This window comes from Eulemur rufifrons, chromosome 7 (assembly GCF_041146395.1).
Source record: "Eulemur rufifrons isolate Redbay chromosome 7, OSU_ERuf_1, whole genome shotgun sequence".
NCBI lineage: Eukaryota > Metazoa > Chordata > Mammalia > Primates > Lemuridae > Eulemur > Eulemur rufifrons.
Window position 1 is genome coordinate 155189417 of NC_090989.1, and position 16020 is coordinate 155205436.

At 55.8% G+C, this 16020-nt stretch overlaps 1 protein-coding gene across 4 annotated transcripts in view; it reads right to left on the minus strand.

Moving 5' to 3' along the window:
• CACNA2D2 (calcium voltage-gated channel auxiliary subunit alpha2delta 2) overlaps positions 1–16020 on the minus strand; it is a 136771-nt gene that overhangs the window by 103304 nt on the left and 17447 nt on the right. For all 4 annotated transcript variants that reach the window (XM_069475753.1, XM_069475752.1, XM_069475751.1 and 1 more), the window contains exon 2: positions 6158–6239. In XM_069475753.1, coding sequence (XP_069331854.1) covers positions 6158–6239 — 82 coding nt within the window. The remainder of the gene's footprint in view (positions 1–6157; positions 6240–16020) is intronic.

Here is a 16020-nt window from a genome sequence, read left to right on the forward strand (position 1 = left end):
CACAGGCCCTGGATTGAAATCCAGCTCTGCCTCCCCTGTGGGACCACAGGCAGGTCCTACCTTCAGAAGGCACAGTGTACACCACATGCTTCTCTGCCCCTCCTAGCTGTTCCCTATCCCTGGGAACTGACCTTGGATGTGCCCAACAGTGACCTCTCGGCACAAGCTGGAAGCTGGAGGCCCCCTTCCCATGCCTATACCAGCAGCTGATCCCACCCAGAGACACCCTGTTCCCTCTACACCCTGGCCCCACAGAAACCTGGGCAACAGCTCCCTACAGAGACTATTCAGAATCTAGAAAGCCTCCTAGCAGAGCTCCTGCCCCAGTCTTCTCTGCTAAGACTCCAGGAGCAAAGAGCCCACTCATGCCCAGGCCCCTCCTCCTTGAGAGCAGGAAGAGGGAGGCCTGGGAGGGGACAGGGGCTGACAAGGGTACCAGTACGTGACCCAGCTGCAGCAGCCCTAGAAGAGCTGCTGGGGTAGGGGAGCCCTCAAGTGGCTGGTGCCCACAGAAGGGGTGGCCAACATCAGCCACCCCTCACCCTGGGGCAACCATCTCGGAGCAGCCCCCCAACACTGGGGGCGGGTGTGGAAGGGGACAGGAGATCTAAGCCAGTCAGCTGGCCCTCAGGCAGGAGCTCCTGCCATGGATGAAACAGCTTTTGAAAAGCTTCTCAAAAATGGAATTTTCTCCTGCCAGTGACAATAGGGTGGGGGAGGGGGGAGCAAGCAGGAGGGCAGCAACCACTCCCCCCAACCCTGTGGCTCTCCACACAGTGCTCAGGGAGAGCACTCCCAGACCCTGCAGTGGGAGGGGGTGTCAGGAAAGGCCACCCCCAGGTCAGGGCCCAGGAATCAAAGAGGCGGGGAGCAGGCTGGGCTGGGGGGACGCATAGGGGATCCGAGCAGGGCTTCAGTCAGGCTCTACGCATTCGCCTCTCTGTACCCGATTACGCTTGAGCAGCGGCCTCACCACGTTTCAGACGCCCTCCCAGGAGCCCTCCCCCCAGCCCCATGCATCCCCGCTGGGTGCCAAGCAAGAGGACCATATGGTGGGAATAATAAGACAATTAACTTTCCATTAAAGAATAATATATGTGGGTTTTTAGGGAGGCGAGCGACAGCAATCCCTACCCAGCGGCATATTTCACACCCGAGCCTCCCCACCGCCCCGACCCTGATGTGCCCCACATCCCCCTCATCTACACAGGAGAGAGGAGGGCACCACTGGGCCTTGCTGGGAAGCGGCTGGTTGGAGGGGTGGGGGCCGCACAATGAGCAAGTACGGAGCCCCTGGGATGATGGTGCTGAGGCTGCAGGGAGCCTGGAGAGGGCTGTGAGGGGCCTGAGTGAGCTCCCTCGCCACTCCTCACCTGTCTCTCTAGCGACAGCCTGTGCCAGTGGGGGACCACCTGGCCAAGAAGGTGCACGCCTACCTCTTGGGGGCACATGTGAACCACAGTGCTCTGATAAAAGGACCAACTGTAGGGTCTGGGGGTCACAATCTCTTGTGCTTCCCTTGCCTGGCCCTCTAAGGGGCTGCTCTGTCCCCTGGTACCTCCCCCCACCCCAACATCCTTCCTCCTCTTCTGCCCCAGCACCTCTAAGGTCCTCAGGTGCCCTGGCACTCTTGGGCACTGCTAACCCTACCTGGGATGCTCAGAGAGCACCCTTCCCTAATGGGAACAGACCACAGCCTCAGCCAGCACGCCCAGAGTCAGCGTGTGAGTACGCATGTTTCAGGACTGGTGGTGCCAGCTGGGGAGAAGGGTGCAGGGGGTCAGGGAAAGATCTGTCTCAAAGGCACTTGCAGAGAGGCCCTGTTCCACCACTCTGAGACCTGCAGGAAAGGGGCCCTGGACGAGCCAGACTTTGGTCCATGCCAGGAGCTGGGTCCAGATGTGGCACTCCACAAATATTAATTACTCATTCCCAGGGAGCGCTGAGCAGACAGGGTGCAGGGATGGCCGGGGGCAGACAAGACGGGTAGGACTATGATGCTGTCACTGGTTCAGAAATGCCATTCCTGGCCATCCCTAAGAAGTGGGGGCACACAGACACTACTGGCCTGAATCACCATGACTGTCCAGAGCAGCATAGCAGTGGAAAGAGGAGCAAAAGACTTGGGGCTGGGGATCTCCAAGTCCTGGGGTCCTGCTCTCTCTGGAGGCAGGCTCGGAAGTCCAGGGGAGGGGCTGCCCCAGGGTGGCTCTTCTGCCATGACACCTCCACTGCACTGCCCAGGGCTGGCCTGCCAGGGCCCAAGGAAGGGACGGCTGGTAGAAACAGTCAGCCAATGCCTTGGTTTCCCCATGTGTATGATAGGACCATGGGAATAACCGTGGGCTAAGGCCATCGTGGGGGATCAGGCAGCTGGGGATATGGGTTGGGCTCTACACCATTTCTGCCCTGACCAGCAGGTGAGCTACAGGGGGTTGATGTGGACTGGGAAAGGCTCCTATGGGTCCGGGCTTGGCTTGAACCTTCCCAGAGGGTAGCCTGTGGCTCCCAGACATGGCTGTCCCAGGTTCCTGTTCCTAGCCCAGCTCTGGCCAGGCAGCCTGTCCTCACTGCCAGCCTCTAGGCCAGGTAGAGGGTCTTTTCCCCTCCTTCTCTAGAGATCCTCCAAGGAAGGTGTCTCACCCAGGTCAGGACCCCATTTCAGGGCTGTTGAACCTGATGAGCCAACTGGTTCTTCCTCATGTCTGATTAAAATCTCTCCTGCTTTGCCTTCCCACACGGTTCCCAGAGTGTTCCCCTTGTACCTTAGACACCCAGCCAGAAGGGGGTAGGTCCCTGGCTGTACCCATCAGACTGGCGTGGGCTTTAGAAAGGGGAGACCTGCCCATCTCCACATCCTCCCCGCCCCCACCCCTGTGCACCCCCAGGCACCTGATGAATTATTCATCCTGATCAGCCTCATTATGTAAATGAGCTCAGAGCCCAAGCATATGCTCTCTGCTCTCCCCCCAGGATGGGGACAATATGGTGCTGATGGGGGAGGGTGGAGAAGAGGCTCAGGAGATTTTGCTCAGCCTCCAGGGACTCTGGAGGGGGTGGACAGCACCAGGGTCTACATTTTTGTGGGCCATTTAGGGTAAGAGTGGGTCAGGGTTGGGTAGGAGGTGGGGTACTGGGGAACCCAGGAGGGTGTGGCTCAGGGTGTCTGGCTAAGTATGGGGGTGGGATGGCATGGGAGCACCAGGTCATAGCAGGAGCTTCGACTATGCACTGGGCCTGGGGTTAGATGAAGAAATGTGATGGGGTCTTCACAGACAACCCCTATACCCTGCCGAAGTATGTCATGGTTTCCAAACTACAAATGGGCTACAGTCTGCACCCAGTCATGCCCCCATGGGGTTGTGGTGAGGTTGGGAAAAGGAAAGTGCCAAGGCAAGGAAAATGTTCCCAAATGCTACCGTCTGCAGTTTCTGCACTCTTGCAGCTGCCAGCCCTCGTGGCTCCAAGCTACTGGGGGTGGAGCAGCCTCTAGGATGGGGCAGGCAGGGAGTGCAACCACTGGGGAGAAGGCCAAGGGGGCCCAGATGCTAAGATCACCCCAGCTGCAGGTGTTTGGGGGCAGCTCAGAATCAGCTCAAAAAGGCCTGAGGGGGAGCAGCCCCAGTGGGGTAGGGGCAAGTCTGTCTGTTCGGCAGAGCTGGTGCCAGGGTACACTGCAGCATCCACAGCTGGGTCAAGGCTCTGCTCTAAGCATCCTGCTGACCTGTCAAAGCCAGGCATGGGCTGGGCACATGGGCCCTCTCATATGCATCTGAAGGAGGGCAATGGTGGCTCAGTCAGCGGCAGGGTTCATTCCTTCCTGCTCCCACAGGGTTGCTGTCTTCCTCTCGAACTCTACATCTGGCCCCCCATGCCCCTACCTCACCAGAGTGCCCAGTGCCAAGAAGCAGCCCCAGAGCTGTCAGCAGGAAGTAAGAGGCTGAGGAAGCAGGTGAGAAAAAACTGGAGCAGGACAGAGAGCCGCTGGAGAGCTGGCAGCCATCAGCAGCAGAGGGGCTGCCAGGAGGAGCCGGACGCCAGGTCAGCACTTCCCGGCCTGCCTCCCACACCATGCACAGCCCTGCTCCTGCCCAGCTCCCCGCTGCCCCAGGCTCATCCTGTCTGTCCCACAAGAGTGGAAGGAGGCCAGGGGAGGAGCAGACCCTGGAACAGGGGTCAGGAGCCAGGGTCCAAGTCCTAGCTCTGCCACAAGCCAGCTGCACAACCACCTTGGTGACTGCTGGCAGGTCGGGGTGGGGGAGGACATGCTCACGGATAAAAGCGTCTGGAATCACTCAAGTCCCATCAGAAAGTAAGGAAACACAGCCTAGGAGTGAAAATGATCAATGAGGGAAACTCAAATTTGATTTCTAAAAAAGGGGGCATATCTGCATGGGCCTGTCCATTGCCATTCTTGCCACCTCATCCCTCCAGACTTCCCAGCCACACCATGGGTCAAGAATGAGGATCAGAGAGGGTTCAGGACTCACCCAGGGGCACACGGTGGGTACGCTAAGCTGGGAGTCCATGTCTGGTCCTCACTATCCAGCAAACTCAATGGTCTAGACAGATCTGAGTCTCAGGCATGAATGTGTACATTATTTTCCCATTGACAAACTTTCAGGGTCTGAGTTGCCCATGAGTATAAAATAAACAATGTCTCCAAGCTGAGGGTTCAAAGCATGGAGGATTGTCAACTGGAGGTACATGGTTAACTCCTCCTGCAGGGTACGTTTTATGTCCCGATATGAAGTTTGGAAAGGTACACGATGCACATACTGGGGAACTATCATTCCTTCATTAACCCACACAGCTGTACTTGGCAGTTGCCACTTAGAGCCTGGTTAGTGCTAGGTGCTATTCCTGAGCCTAAATTGACTCTCGTTCCGGAACAGCTTTTCCTACAGCGCTTTCTCTGGAAAGCTCTGCTGGCCTCCAAGTGTGGCTGAGTCATTGAGAGTTCACAGGAAGAGAGTGTGATGGGCCTACTGCGACTCAAGCCCAGCAACCAGGAAAGGGAGGCTCAGAGGCACCAGGCCACTGTGGAGAGGCCACCCAGCAAGCTGGATGTCCTCTAGACCTGGACTCCCCCACCTACCACGTCACCACCCAATCAGCCCCATTCTGTGCCAGAGGTCCTACATCCATGGCTAACGTCAACACATTCACAGTCACCCATTTCCTGGATACCAGCTAAAGCAAGCATGAGGAAAGGAGTGAGGACAACCCCACAGTCCCTGCTCCACGAAGGTTACATCCTGACCCTGATCAGGAGGGATGACAGGAACACAGAGGGTATGGGGTCACCAAACCCTGGACCTGGACTCTCGACTGAACCACCAACAGCAAGTCAGTTTACTCTGCTGCTCTCAGGCCAACTGTCAGCAGGAGGTCCCCATTAATCCCCCACCCGGTTCTGGCCAGTAAGTCCTGGCCCAAGCTCCCAGCAACAAGATCCTCGAAGTCCCACCGCCTCCACTCCAGAGCGCAGCTCTCTGAGCCTCTGCACCTCTACATAAAGAGCAATGGCTCAGGAGCCCGTGGCCTGACAGCAACACATTTTGCAGCCTTCTGGGGGTGACGGATGGCCTGCTCTTCACATCACTATTTCAAACATTAACATAATCTCCCAGGATGAATATGGTGGCTGGTGCCTAATCAATCACCCCACCCGCACCTTGATCCCTCATCCCGCCAGGCACAGGATTTCCACTCGTCTCGTCTCACGCCACAGCACATCGAGCCCGCGTTCGGGGCTGCTGGAACCGGCCATCCCATCTGTTTCGTGCACTGTCCCTTTGGCTTCCGTGCACCCCTGCATCCCTGGCCCCTCGAGGGCCCCACCGCAGGCGCTGCCTCAAACACAGCCCTCACCTTCCTAGAAACCTGAAAAGCCCAACACCCTTTCAGTGACAAGTCTTCATCAGAGTCGGGTCACTGCTCCAACAGTCACCTCAGGAAGAGCAGCCAAGACCCGGGGAGGGGGGACGGCCCACTGCTTTTCTAGTCATTTCCCCACCTGTCCCCATGGGCCTAGCAGTGCCCTACCATGCTGGACCTCAACAACGCCAAATCGCCCTTACTTCTTATTTCTAAAGCTCTTCCCCATCCCCTTGGAAGAGGGTCCCTGAGGGAAAGCAAGTGGCACGGGGCTCACCTCGCGGAGTTGCTGCACGCCTCCGAAAATCCGCATTACGCCGTCGACCTCCTGCTCCAGGCGCCGGGCCCAGTGCTGCATTCTGCATGCAGAGAGGAGAGAGCCATCAGGAGGGCCCACCTGCAGTTGGCACAGCCCAGCCCCAGCCACCCAGAGGGGACCAAGGGCAGCCACCCACTCACATCCCAATTTTCACTAGAGGAGAAACAGAGGCAAGGAACCAGCATGTGCCTGTGAGTTCCCTTTGAAGTCCAGACCCAGTGGCCCCGGCTCTGTCGGCCAGCCAGGGAGGAGAGAAAAGTGTATTGTAAACGCACTGAGGAAGTTCAGCAGCTTGGAAAAGCCTGCAGGGAGACTATTTTTCACCGTGAAGAGCCAGCCCTTGATGTAGCTGCTCTGAACATGGGGACTTCTGGACACCAGGGAGGAGGAGCGCGTGAGGGAGCTGGTGGGGGGGCGGTCTGCTGGATCTTGGAGCCTCCTGTCCCTAAGGCCAGGTGGAACCTGGAGAAGGGGAGGGAACACTGCTGGCACCACCAAGTCATTGTGTAACGGGGGGGCGGGTCCCTGCCCCTCTGGGCTCCCCTGAACAGTGGACATGGGGAATTCCGGCTCAGATGGCCCTTGCCTTTTCCTGGTAAACAGATGTTCGTTCACCTGAGGCTCACTGCCAGGTGTCCCCCAGGTGTCCTGCAGGAACCGCCCACTCACGGCTACTGCAGACCATCCCACCCCTTTCTGGGGGCCTGGCACGCCCCACAATCCCCTTGAGCCACGGTCTGAGCAGGTCTTCTCATATTGGTGCCACCCTAGGATCGTCTTAATCCATCTGAGTCTCAGCTGCCTCCTCTGGAATGGGGGATAATTTGGGGCCATCTCTTAGGGTATCACAAGAACACATGAGAATAGGCAAGTCGAGGGTGCTGCACAGGAATCTTTGTGAGTGGACAGGATGGACAGCTGGTCACATGGCCCTGTATTCTTAGCCCTACAACCAGGAAAAGGGAAGGTATCTGGGCAGGGGCCTCACCTGGGTTCAAACCTGTGACCCCCACCTTAGGCAGAGCCACATCAGGTGAGCAAAATCACACCGGTCTCAGCCAGCCAGAGAAACTCTCCACACAGCCAAAGGCATCTCTGCTGTGACCACGGCTCCCTGTTCTCATGCATCTGAAAAGGTATCTCAGCTTCCTCATCCCACTTGACACACTCCCATTCTGCATGCGAGGCCCTTCCAAGAATTACCACAAAGATTTAAATAAGCCATGGCTTAAGCATAGCCCATAGAGAATAGGAGGGGTAGGGTGAGGCCAGTTCCAAGTCCCTGAAGGTACCCCAGCAGCCACAGGGTCCAGGAGATTGTATCTGGCCCCAACAGCCCTCCCTGGGTCTGCTACCTCCCCAGTGTCACTCAGGGCCAGGACTCTCTTCTGGTTCCTTGGGTCAGAAAAGCCAAGCCTCTACCCAGAGCCATACCCTGCATCCCTCCTCAGGCCTGGGGCTGGGGGGCTGGGCCCATGCCATTGTGTGTGCCCGGGTCGGTTGGCATGGGAACTCGGAGGAGGAGGCGGGCAGATCACTAATTGCAATTTGCCAAGCTGAATGTCAGGACCATGATGGAAAAAAAAAAATCAACATCAAAAGAAAGAAGTATTAGCTTCGGCTTATTGCTGGCTGAGCCACAGCCTGATTCCCTCCTCCGCTCCCCACCACAGGGGGAAATCTAACCCTGAGTTCGGGTGGAGGCCAGGCTGCAGGCTGGGCTAAGAAGGGCAATCAAGCCCCAGCCGCCAGCCTGCGGAAGGCAGAACCCAGCAGAGAACGGAGGGCCTGCTCTGCCCCTGGCTACTGTCCACCAGTGCTGATCTCTTAGGCCTGGCTGCAGGTGGACAAGGCAGCAGGTGGCTCTTCTGTGCTCCTGAGATGGAGCCTGGAGGCCAATGTCGGGGTGGGCTGCTACATAGTACTGTGTCCAGCCAGGCAGGCAGCAGACAAATGGGCAAAGTCAGGATCTGATTGCCAAAGGGAACCATTAGCTCTGGCCTGGCTCTGACTCTGACCTCAGTCATTCACTGGTCTAGGGGACAAAATGCCAATCATAATCCTTCCTGGGACTAATACGTACAAGGGCATCTACTACATGCAAGATGCAATGCCAGCACCTCACCTGCTTCCTCACTTCAATCTTCGCAAGGAAGCAAACATTATCATCTCCAACTCACAGATGAGGAAACTGAGGCACAGAGGATTTAAGTGACTTGCCCAAGGTCACCCATCCAGGAAGCAGTGAACTCAGGATTTGACCCAGAAGTGTGCTGTAGTTGCAAGAGCTGACTCACAAAAGCCAATCACGTGCACCTCTTCCCAACTCTGCATTCAGTGCCATCACCTTGGGAACTTGAAATCAGTCATAGTAGGAATATTTACACCACGGAAATTGGCAAATGCTAGAAACAATGGTTATTTCCCCCTGCAGAGCAAACTGTAAACATTTACCAGTCCACCACTGATTCTACCCCAGGCTGTTGACTCTTTCCTAGTACGTCTATAGGTCTCTGTTTCTAGGATTTCACAGATAAGTAAAAGAAAATTAATTGGGAGAACAGACATGAATGCCATGTTTATTTTGCTCAGACAACACATTATTATTATAATCACCATCATTTCATCTAAAAAGGCTATTTCAACACTAAAATAATTTTTAGAAGAGCCAAGTCTCAGGATAAAGCCCAATTCACATACACACTGTCTCTCCCTCCCTCCCTCCCTTCCTCCCTCTTTCTCCATGTCTCTCCTGCGCGCGCATTCTCTCTCTCTCTCTCTCTCTCACACACACACACACACACACACACACACACAGTCTCCCCACTTCTACCCCCAGGCTGAGCAGCTCTAGACTCTGCTATGGGCTGCAGGGACTGGCCTGCCACAACGTATCAGGACACATACACCCCTCCCAGTGTCTAGGGTGGTTCTAGCCCTTAGTCTGGCATCTGGACCTGCCAGGCAGACCCCAGGCCCTAGCCCACTGCCCCTCAGCACAATTCCAGGGAAAACAAGTTACTCTGATTATTCACCTAAATCAAATCCAATTAGGATGGCAAATATGTACATTCTAGAGTTAAAAAGAACATGATGGATAATTCAGTCCATCATCACAGGAATGTAACTTTGTGGGTTCTAGAGTTTGGCCAGTGTCCCAGTGCTAGCTCTGAGGGGTGACACACAGGCACTGAGGAGGCCAGAGGTGACTGTGTACCTGCAGCGTTCCTGCCTTGAGGCCAGAGCAGCTAACCACCAAGCCAAGTCCAACCCTCGCCAGGCAGTCATACTCAATCCAGCAGAAGGGCATGGGGGCTTTGGAAGGATGGGGGATGCATCAGGATCCATGGCCCCACTCACTGGGGCAAAGGCAATTGACTGAATCCTTCCTTGGACCAAAGTGCCCGGCTCCCAGCTCAGCCAATGCCTCCCTGACTAGAAGCATGGCTCACGGGCCACATACCCAACAGGGAGGTCCACCTGCCGGCTCCCCACATCTTCATGATTTTCCATGTCCTTCATTGAGATGACACTGCTTATCCCTAAGTGCTTCTAAGTGCCAAATTAACCAGACAGTAAGGGAGAGTGTCTGGGAGGAAATGGGTGCAGCCAGGGGCTGCAGTGGCTTACTGGTGTGGGCAAGAGAGCCACATCCTCCAACATGCCCAAACCCGGGGTGGGGAGTGGGTGGTGAAGGCACTGTGGCTTCATTTCACAGATGAGAAAACTGAAGCCCCCGGCAGGGATGGGAGCAGGCTCATATACTTAGAGAGAAGCCAGACCTGTCCTCCTGCCTCCATCAGCTCCATGAGCCCATCCTTCCAGGACAATGTAGCCACTGGAGAGCCTCAGTGGGGAGAGGCTACCTCTGCCAGCTGTGTGACCCTGGAGAGTTCTGTCCCCTGGAACCTCAGCTTTCCCACCTGTAAATGGGGGTAATAATGACTGGCTGAATAGGTTTTTTGGGTTTTTTTTTTTTGAGACAGACTCTTGCTCTGTTGCCTGGGCTAAGTGCAGTGGCATCATCATAGCTCACAGCAACCTCAAACTCCTGGCCTCAAGTGATCCTCCTGCCTCGGCCTCCCAAGTAGATGGGACTATGTGCCAGCTGCACCTGGCTAATTTTTCTATTTTTTGTAGAGACAGGGTCTCACTCTTGCTCAGGCTGGTCTCAAACTCCTGACCTCAAGCTATCCTCCCATGTTGGCCTTCCAGAGCGCTAAAGATTACAGGCATGACACCTGGCCTGGCTGAATAGCCAGAACAAAGCCACATGGAAATATTGACAGGTAGTATTATTACTGGGGAGTCCCCTGAGGGACAGACCCCTCCCCCAAGATCTAAGAACTTATTGAGGGGTCAGGAAATCTTTGAGGAATGCCTTCACCTGGCGGGGAGGGTCAATGCGGGGTGGAGGCTGAGGCAGCTCCACAGGAAAGAAGATGACACCATGTGTTGTGGGATGCTAGGCCTTGGTCTCCAGGGCATGTTTCAGAATCAAGAGGAGTGGGGGAGCGAGGAGGGTGTCACTACCAGGCAAGGGAGCAAAGTCACCACGCATGGGGTGAGGAGCTGCAGCTGAGGACCCCTTTAGCAGATAGAACCACTGAGATGCCAGCAAAAAGGCTGGGGAGGCCCTGGGTCAAACTGCAGAGCACTCAGATGGGGGCCTCCAGCTCAGAGGCCAGCTGCAAATGCTCACCCAGAGGGGAGGGGGAGGGTAACGGGGAAGGGAGGGGGAGGAGAAAGATGGGGGGAAGGGGAAGAGCCAGCGCCCTTGTGCAGATGCAGCAGCATAGATTAAACTGTTGCCAGTTGTTAATTTTATATGTGAAGTTGTTGATCAGAATGTGATTTAATTGTACAGTATAATCCAGGCTTTTGGAATAAATTATGCAGAAAACTCATCTATAATTAAACAAATCAAAAAACCAGAGACAGGTGACACTGCAGGTTCACCCTCAGAGGGCACGGGTGGGTGTGGGCGCTGGACCCAGCGAGAGGCAAGAAGGGAAGAGGAGGGGCTTTGTTCAAGAGCAGAGGGGCAGGCCCAGGAGAGCGAGGGACTTGGACGAGGGACTTGGACGCCCCAAGCTCTGCCTCTTCAGGACTTCTTGCCACCCACATGGAGGCATCTTTTGTCATCAAAGCCTTGCTGCCTCTACCAGACAGCCTGTCTGGATAAACTGTTCCACCAGGGGCCTACAAGCAGTCTGCAGCCCTCCCCTCACGTTGGCAGCGGCGAGCGGGTGGATACTGAGGGTGGGACAGCAGGTGAAGCGGGAGGGGTGGATGCGGGCAGAGGACAAGGCTGGGGCAGGCAGGGGTGTGTGGGAGCAGGCACAGCAGAGGCCTCTTGTCGCCAAGGGCATGGTGAACCAAACTCGGCAATGGTGGGGCCCCAGGTCTCACACTTCTCTCATGACAGGCTGGCCAAATTATTCTCCCAGCTCTGGGGGAAGCAACAATTTGAAATAAAGTGCTGTTTAATTATTCTGCTTATATTTCAGCTGGCCTGCCACCTCCCACCTCAGTGCCTTTGCAGTTTCCTGAAGAGAAAAGAAAGACAGACATGGCGGGTTTGGGGGAGGGAGTGACAGAAAGACACAGACATGAAGAGAGTCCAAGAGAGCCTGGGCTAGAGGAGACTGTGTTAGGCTGACCCCACCCCAGGGGAAGACAAGCTGGCAGTGAGCAAGGGGCCACTCCCCCATCCCAGACTGGAGACGGTGTGGTCACTCAAAGCTCAGAAAGCAGCTGTGGCCTGGCCTGAAGCAGGGCTCGGGACATGGCCAGCCCCTCCACTAAGGTCCTAGCCCTGATACAAATGGCAGGAAGTTCAAGGCTGCACTCCAGGATTGTGGCATCTCCAGGGCTATGTCCCCTGGCCAGTTCTCCCTGACCACTCAGGCGATGTCCATCTGTACTTGGATGGAATGGCCAGATCCAGCCCTGGCTCTTGCAAGACCCTGAACCAGACATGTCCTCTTAGGCTTCAGTTTTCCCATTTGGAAAATGGAGATAAAGTTCACCACCCCATCCTCTTCCCAGGACCCCAACAGGAGGCCAGGAGGAACCACGGCCCCACACAAGAATGCCAGCAATGATGACGGCCCCACAGGCTCACGAGGGACGGCAGGGCTGCTCCCCACCAGTCCAGTCTCCCTCCTCGGACCTGCAGCTCCCTAAGTGCAGGATGGCTGTGCTTCCTCCTGAGACTGGGGCCACCGGGTGGGCTGCAGTCCCTCCCTGCACTGCCTGAGTCCTGACACAGGGGAGGCCTCCCTGGCGCACTGCCTGGGGAACCCTGGGGTAGGGCAGGGCTTTCTGTGACCAGACCTTCCTTCCTGCCTGTCCATGCAGGAGAGAACACTCTTAGGCCTCCTAAGGATGACAGGATTGGCAGAGGGCAACAGTCCAGCTGAGGTCACTTACTCCCCAAAAGCCACCTGGGCCAACCCACTCAAGGCCATCAAGATCACAATGCCTTGAGATGTGGGGCCCCTACACAGACCATGGACGGGAAACTGAGGCCAGATTGAGAAGGGAGCATGCTTGCCCAGCTGATTCATGTAGATTAAGGCTCCCCAGCTAGCCACTCACCATTTCACAAACAAGTAAACTGAGGCAGAGAACTCGAAGGGAACTGGCCCGTCTTCAACGTGTTTGTGATTCAGTTGAAGGGATACTTAGAGTGAGCAACATGACACCTCCAGGAGCATCGTTCCCCCCGCCCCCCACCCACCCGTGCACACAGGGGCGAAGGCAGCCCATTTATCACAAGGGAACCTCAGAAACCCTGAGGAGCTGGGGGAGGGGCTGGTGTTGCTGAAGCCCGAATTAGGCCTCCACTACGGGTGCCTTGGGACCCTGCCCAAATACTGCTCCTTAATGAGGTTATTAATTACGGGGCTGTCCCTTCCCTTTCTTTGCTGAGAAAGAGCTTTTCCTTCTAATTGGTGCTCGGCTGAAAGGCAGCAGCAAGCCTGTGCCTCCTTCTCAGCCTAATGGTGAACAGTCACCCAGCTTTAATTAGGGTGCCAGGTCCAGCCCAATATTTACTCGTAACAGCCTGATGGGACAGGAGGAACTAGGGGAAGGAAAAGGCCTGGAGCCAGGAAGCAGTATTATTCAGGGCTGGGAGAGCCACTTGGCTCTGTGGCTTGGCTTCTGCAGGTCTGTTTCCCTCTCGAATCAAGGAGGGTGGCCTGAGTCCTCAACAGGCCATTTGGGGATCCATGTCCCAAGGGGTCTGATGGGGCCCTCCCTGACTGGGGCCTGCACCTGTGAGCAGGCGTCACAGTGGTGACAGGCCAGGGATCTCACTGCACTGCTTTAATTCATCTTCACAGCAGCCAGATCATTATCCCCAATCCTCAGAGGGGGAAATTAAGGCACAGAGCAACTGAGCGATGTGTCCAAGGTTGCAGGGCTCATGCGCACGAATCGGGATGCACATAGCTCAGAACACCAGTCTTGAATGCCCAGCTGCTGGCGTGGCATGGCCACTAGGATGTGTAACAGGCTTCTGGAACTGAATGTGTCTAAAACTGAAATCTTGACCTCCCTCTAGACCTGCTCTCCCCCTTCCCTGACCCCCTGCCTCCCCACCTCGGCTGATGGTAGCTCCCTCTGTTCAGGCCAAAAGCCTCAGGGTGACCTAGAACACTGGCCTCCCCCAGTGTGGCTTGAACATACCCCTACACGCCCTTGCACATGCTGTTCCCTCTGCCTGGAACAGTCTCTCTTTGGAAGTACACAGGGCCTCTCTCACCTCCTTCAGGTACCTGCACACATGTCACCTGCCCAGTGAAGTCCACCTTGACCCCCCATTTTAAATTGCACTCCCCAGCAGCCAATGATCTCTATGTCCCCTCCTGGGGTTATTATTTTAGCTGGTGTTTCATGAGACATCCTCTCTCTTATTTACTGTTCGCTTCTGCCTTGGGCTGTGAGCCCTGAGGGAGGAGGCTCCTGCTCTCCAGTCTGGAAGAACAGGCCTTTTGCTGAGTGAATATACCTCCCCAGGGTCCAGTGACCTCGCAGCCACTCTCCCAGCCTGTGTGTGGCTGGCCACAGGAGCAGGCAGGCGGGGTGAGCAGTGGGAGCCCACAGAGGGATTGGAAGTGTGGTGGCTGCCCCAGGGCTGGCCCAGGAGGCCCTCCCTTCCCCTGGCTCCTTTCTGCATGAATTATTAAGGCTCATTTATGATGGGCCTGCCCAGGCCTGTGGCTTCCGTGCATAATTCATGGCTCTCTCAGAAGGGCCTGGCGCTGTGGCAGCCACTTCTTCCAGGAAGCAAGAAGAAAGTGCAGAGGAGTGACCCAGCCCTGGGCTGTCCTCCACTCTATCTCTATCATCCTGTCCCCAAACACAGGCTCTACCCACCCCCTGCTCTGTGGCACTTTCTCCTGCACACTTAGGTTCTGGTTCCCGGGGCCGGAGTCCATAGGCTTTGCGCAGGCTCACCCACTCCTATCTGCACCTCGGTTTCCCATCTGTGGACTGACAAAGTCGAGCCACACTGGTGGTTTTCAAACTGCTCTGGCAGCAAGATTATCTGCCTTTTATTTTTTCAACACAATCCTATATGAAGCCCCAACACGCAACTGGTAAGGCAGTTAGTTACTGACGAGTATAAACATATTCTAGAAGGCAGCACTGTAAAACACGACTCGTATTAAGCAAATAATCATTACAAACATTGAGGCTGTTCTGCAGAGCCTGGATTCAGGATCCATGGGGGCCTCTGCAGCTTCCATTACCCCAGCACTCAGTTTATTCCTGCATTTTATGGAAACTCCTGGTACACAGAGACAGGCAGCCGCAAACGGTTAACAGTGATTTACAGCTCACCACATAGGGTGGTGGGAGAATCCTTTCTTGAGGTCCAAGATAAAACCAGCAACTCCCCTGGTAACTGAGGCCCATGGGTCTCCAAGGTGCCAGCACCCAGGTGTCATTGTCTGTGAATTTCCCAATAGTCTAGAGCTGGGATTTAGCAACCAGCAAGAGGAGCTCATGAACCGGCCGAGGCCTCCCTGGGGGAAAGCAGAGGGTTCCAGCCAGGGGCACTGGGAGAGCCATCTACCATCCACTCTGCCTGGGATCCTGTCTGTTCCAGCCTGGAGCCACCTGCCCCAGCCACTGACACAGACTGTGGGCATTTTGGGGTAGGCAACATCTCCTCTCTCCAGCACATTCCCCAGGTAGTCAGACATGATAGGAACAAAACACCTGCCCAGGCCCATTTAACAAACAGGTAAGCTGAGACAGCAAGATCAGCTTTCAGGAGGTGGATATATTGCTGCATCCCTGTGCGCCCAGCCAGGTGCTATAATGGGGGGGCATGCCCAAGCCTGGTCTCAGGGAGTGCAGAGTAGTGAGGCGCCACCTGTGGAGGTCACCAGGTGTGTCAGGGAGGAACCCAGAAGCTCCAGCCTCCTGTTCCTGTCCCACATAGTAGTTAAAGCTTGACTAGAGGTGGTAGGACAGACCCTGTCCACATGTCACCAACCACTCTGGTCAGATTCTGTGATTCACATGTCCCCATCTCCCCTCTTGCACATCCTCCCCACCCCCCAGCATGACTCAAATCCTCGCTGAGCCACAAATAGTTGTCCTCTGTGTGCGTCTTCAACATGGCCTCCTGCCTTGAGGAGGACAGAGACCCCCTCAGGGTCCTTTGTTCCCCCTCAGGGCAGTGACCTCTGTGAAAGCTCACAGGCCCCCAGAGGACATCCAGGTACAGAGGAGAAGCCAAGCAAACACTTCAGAACTCAAATCATCAGGGCCAGCTTTGTTCTCTGGTCTTGTTCCTC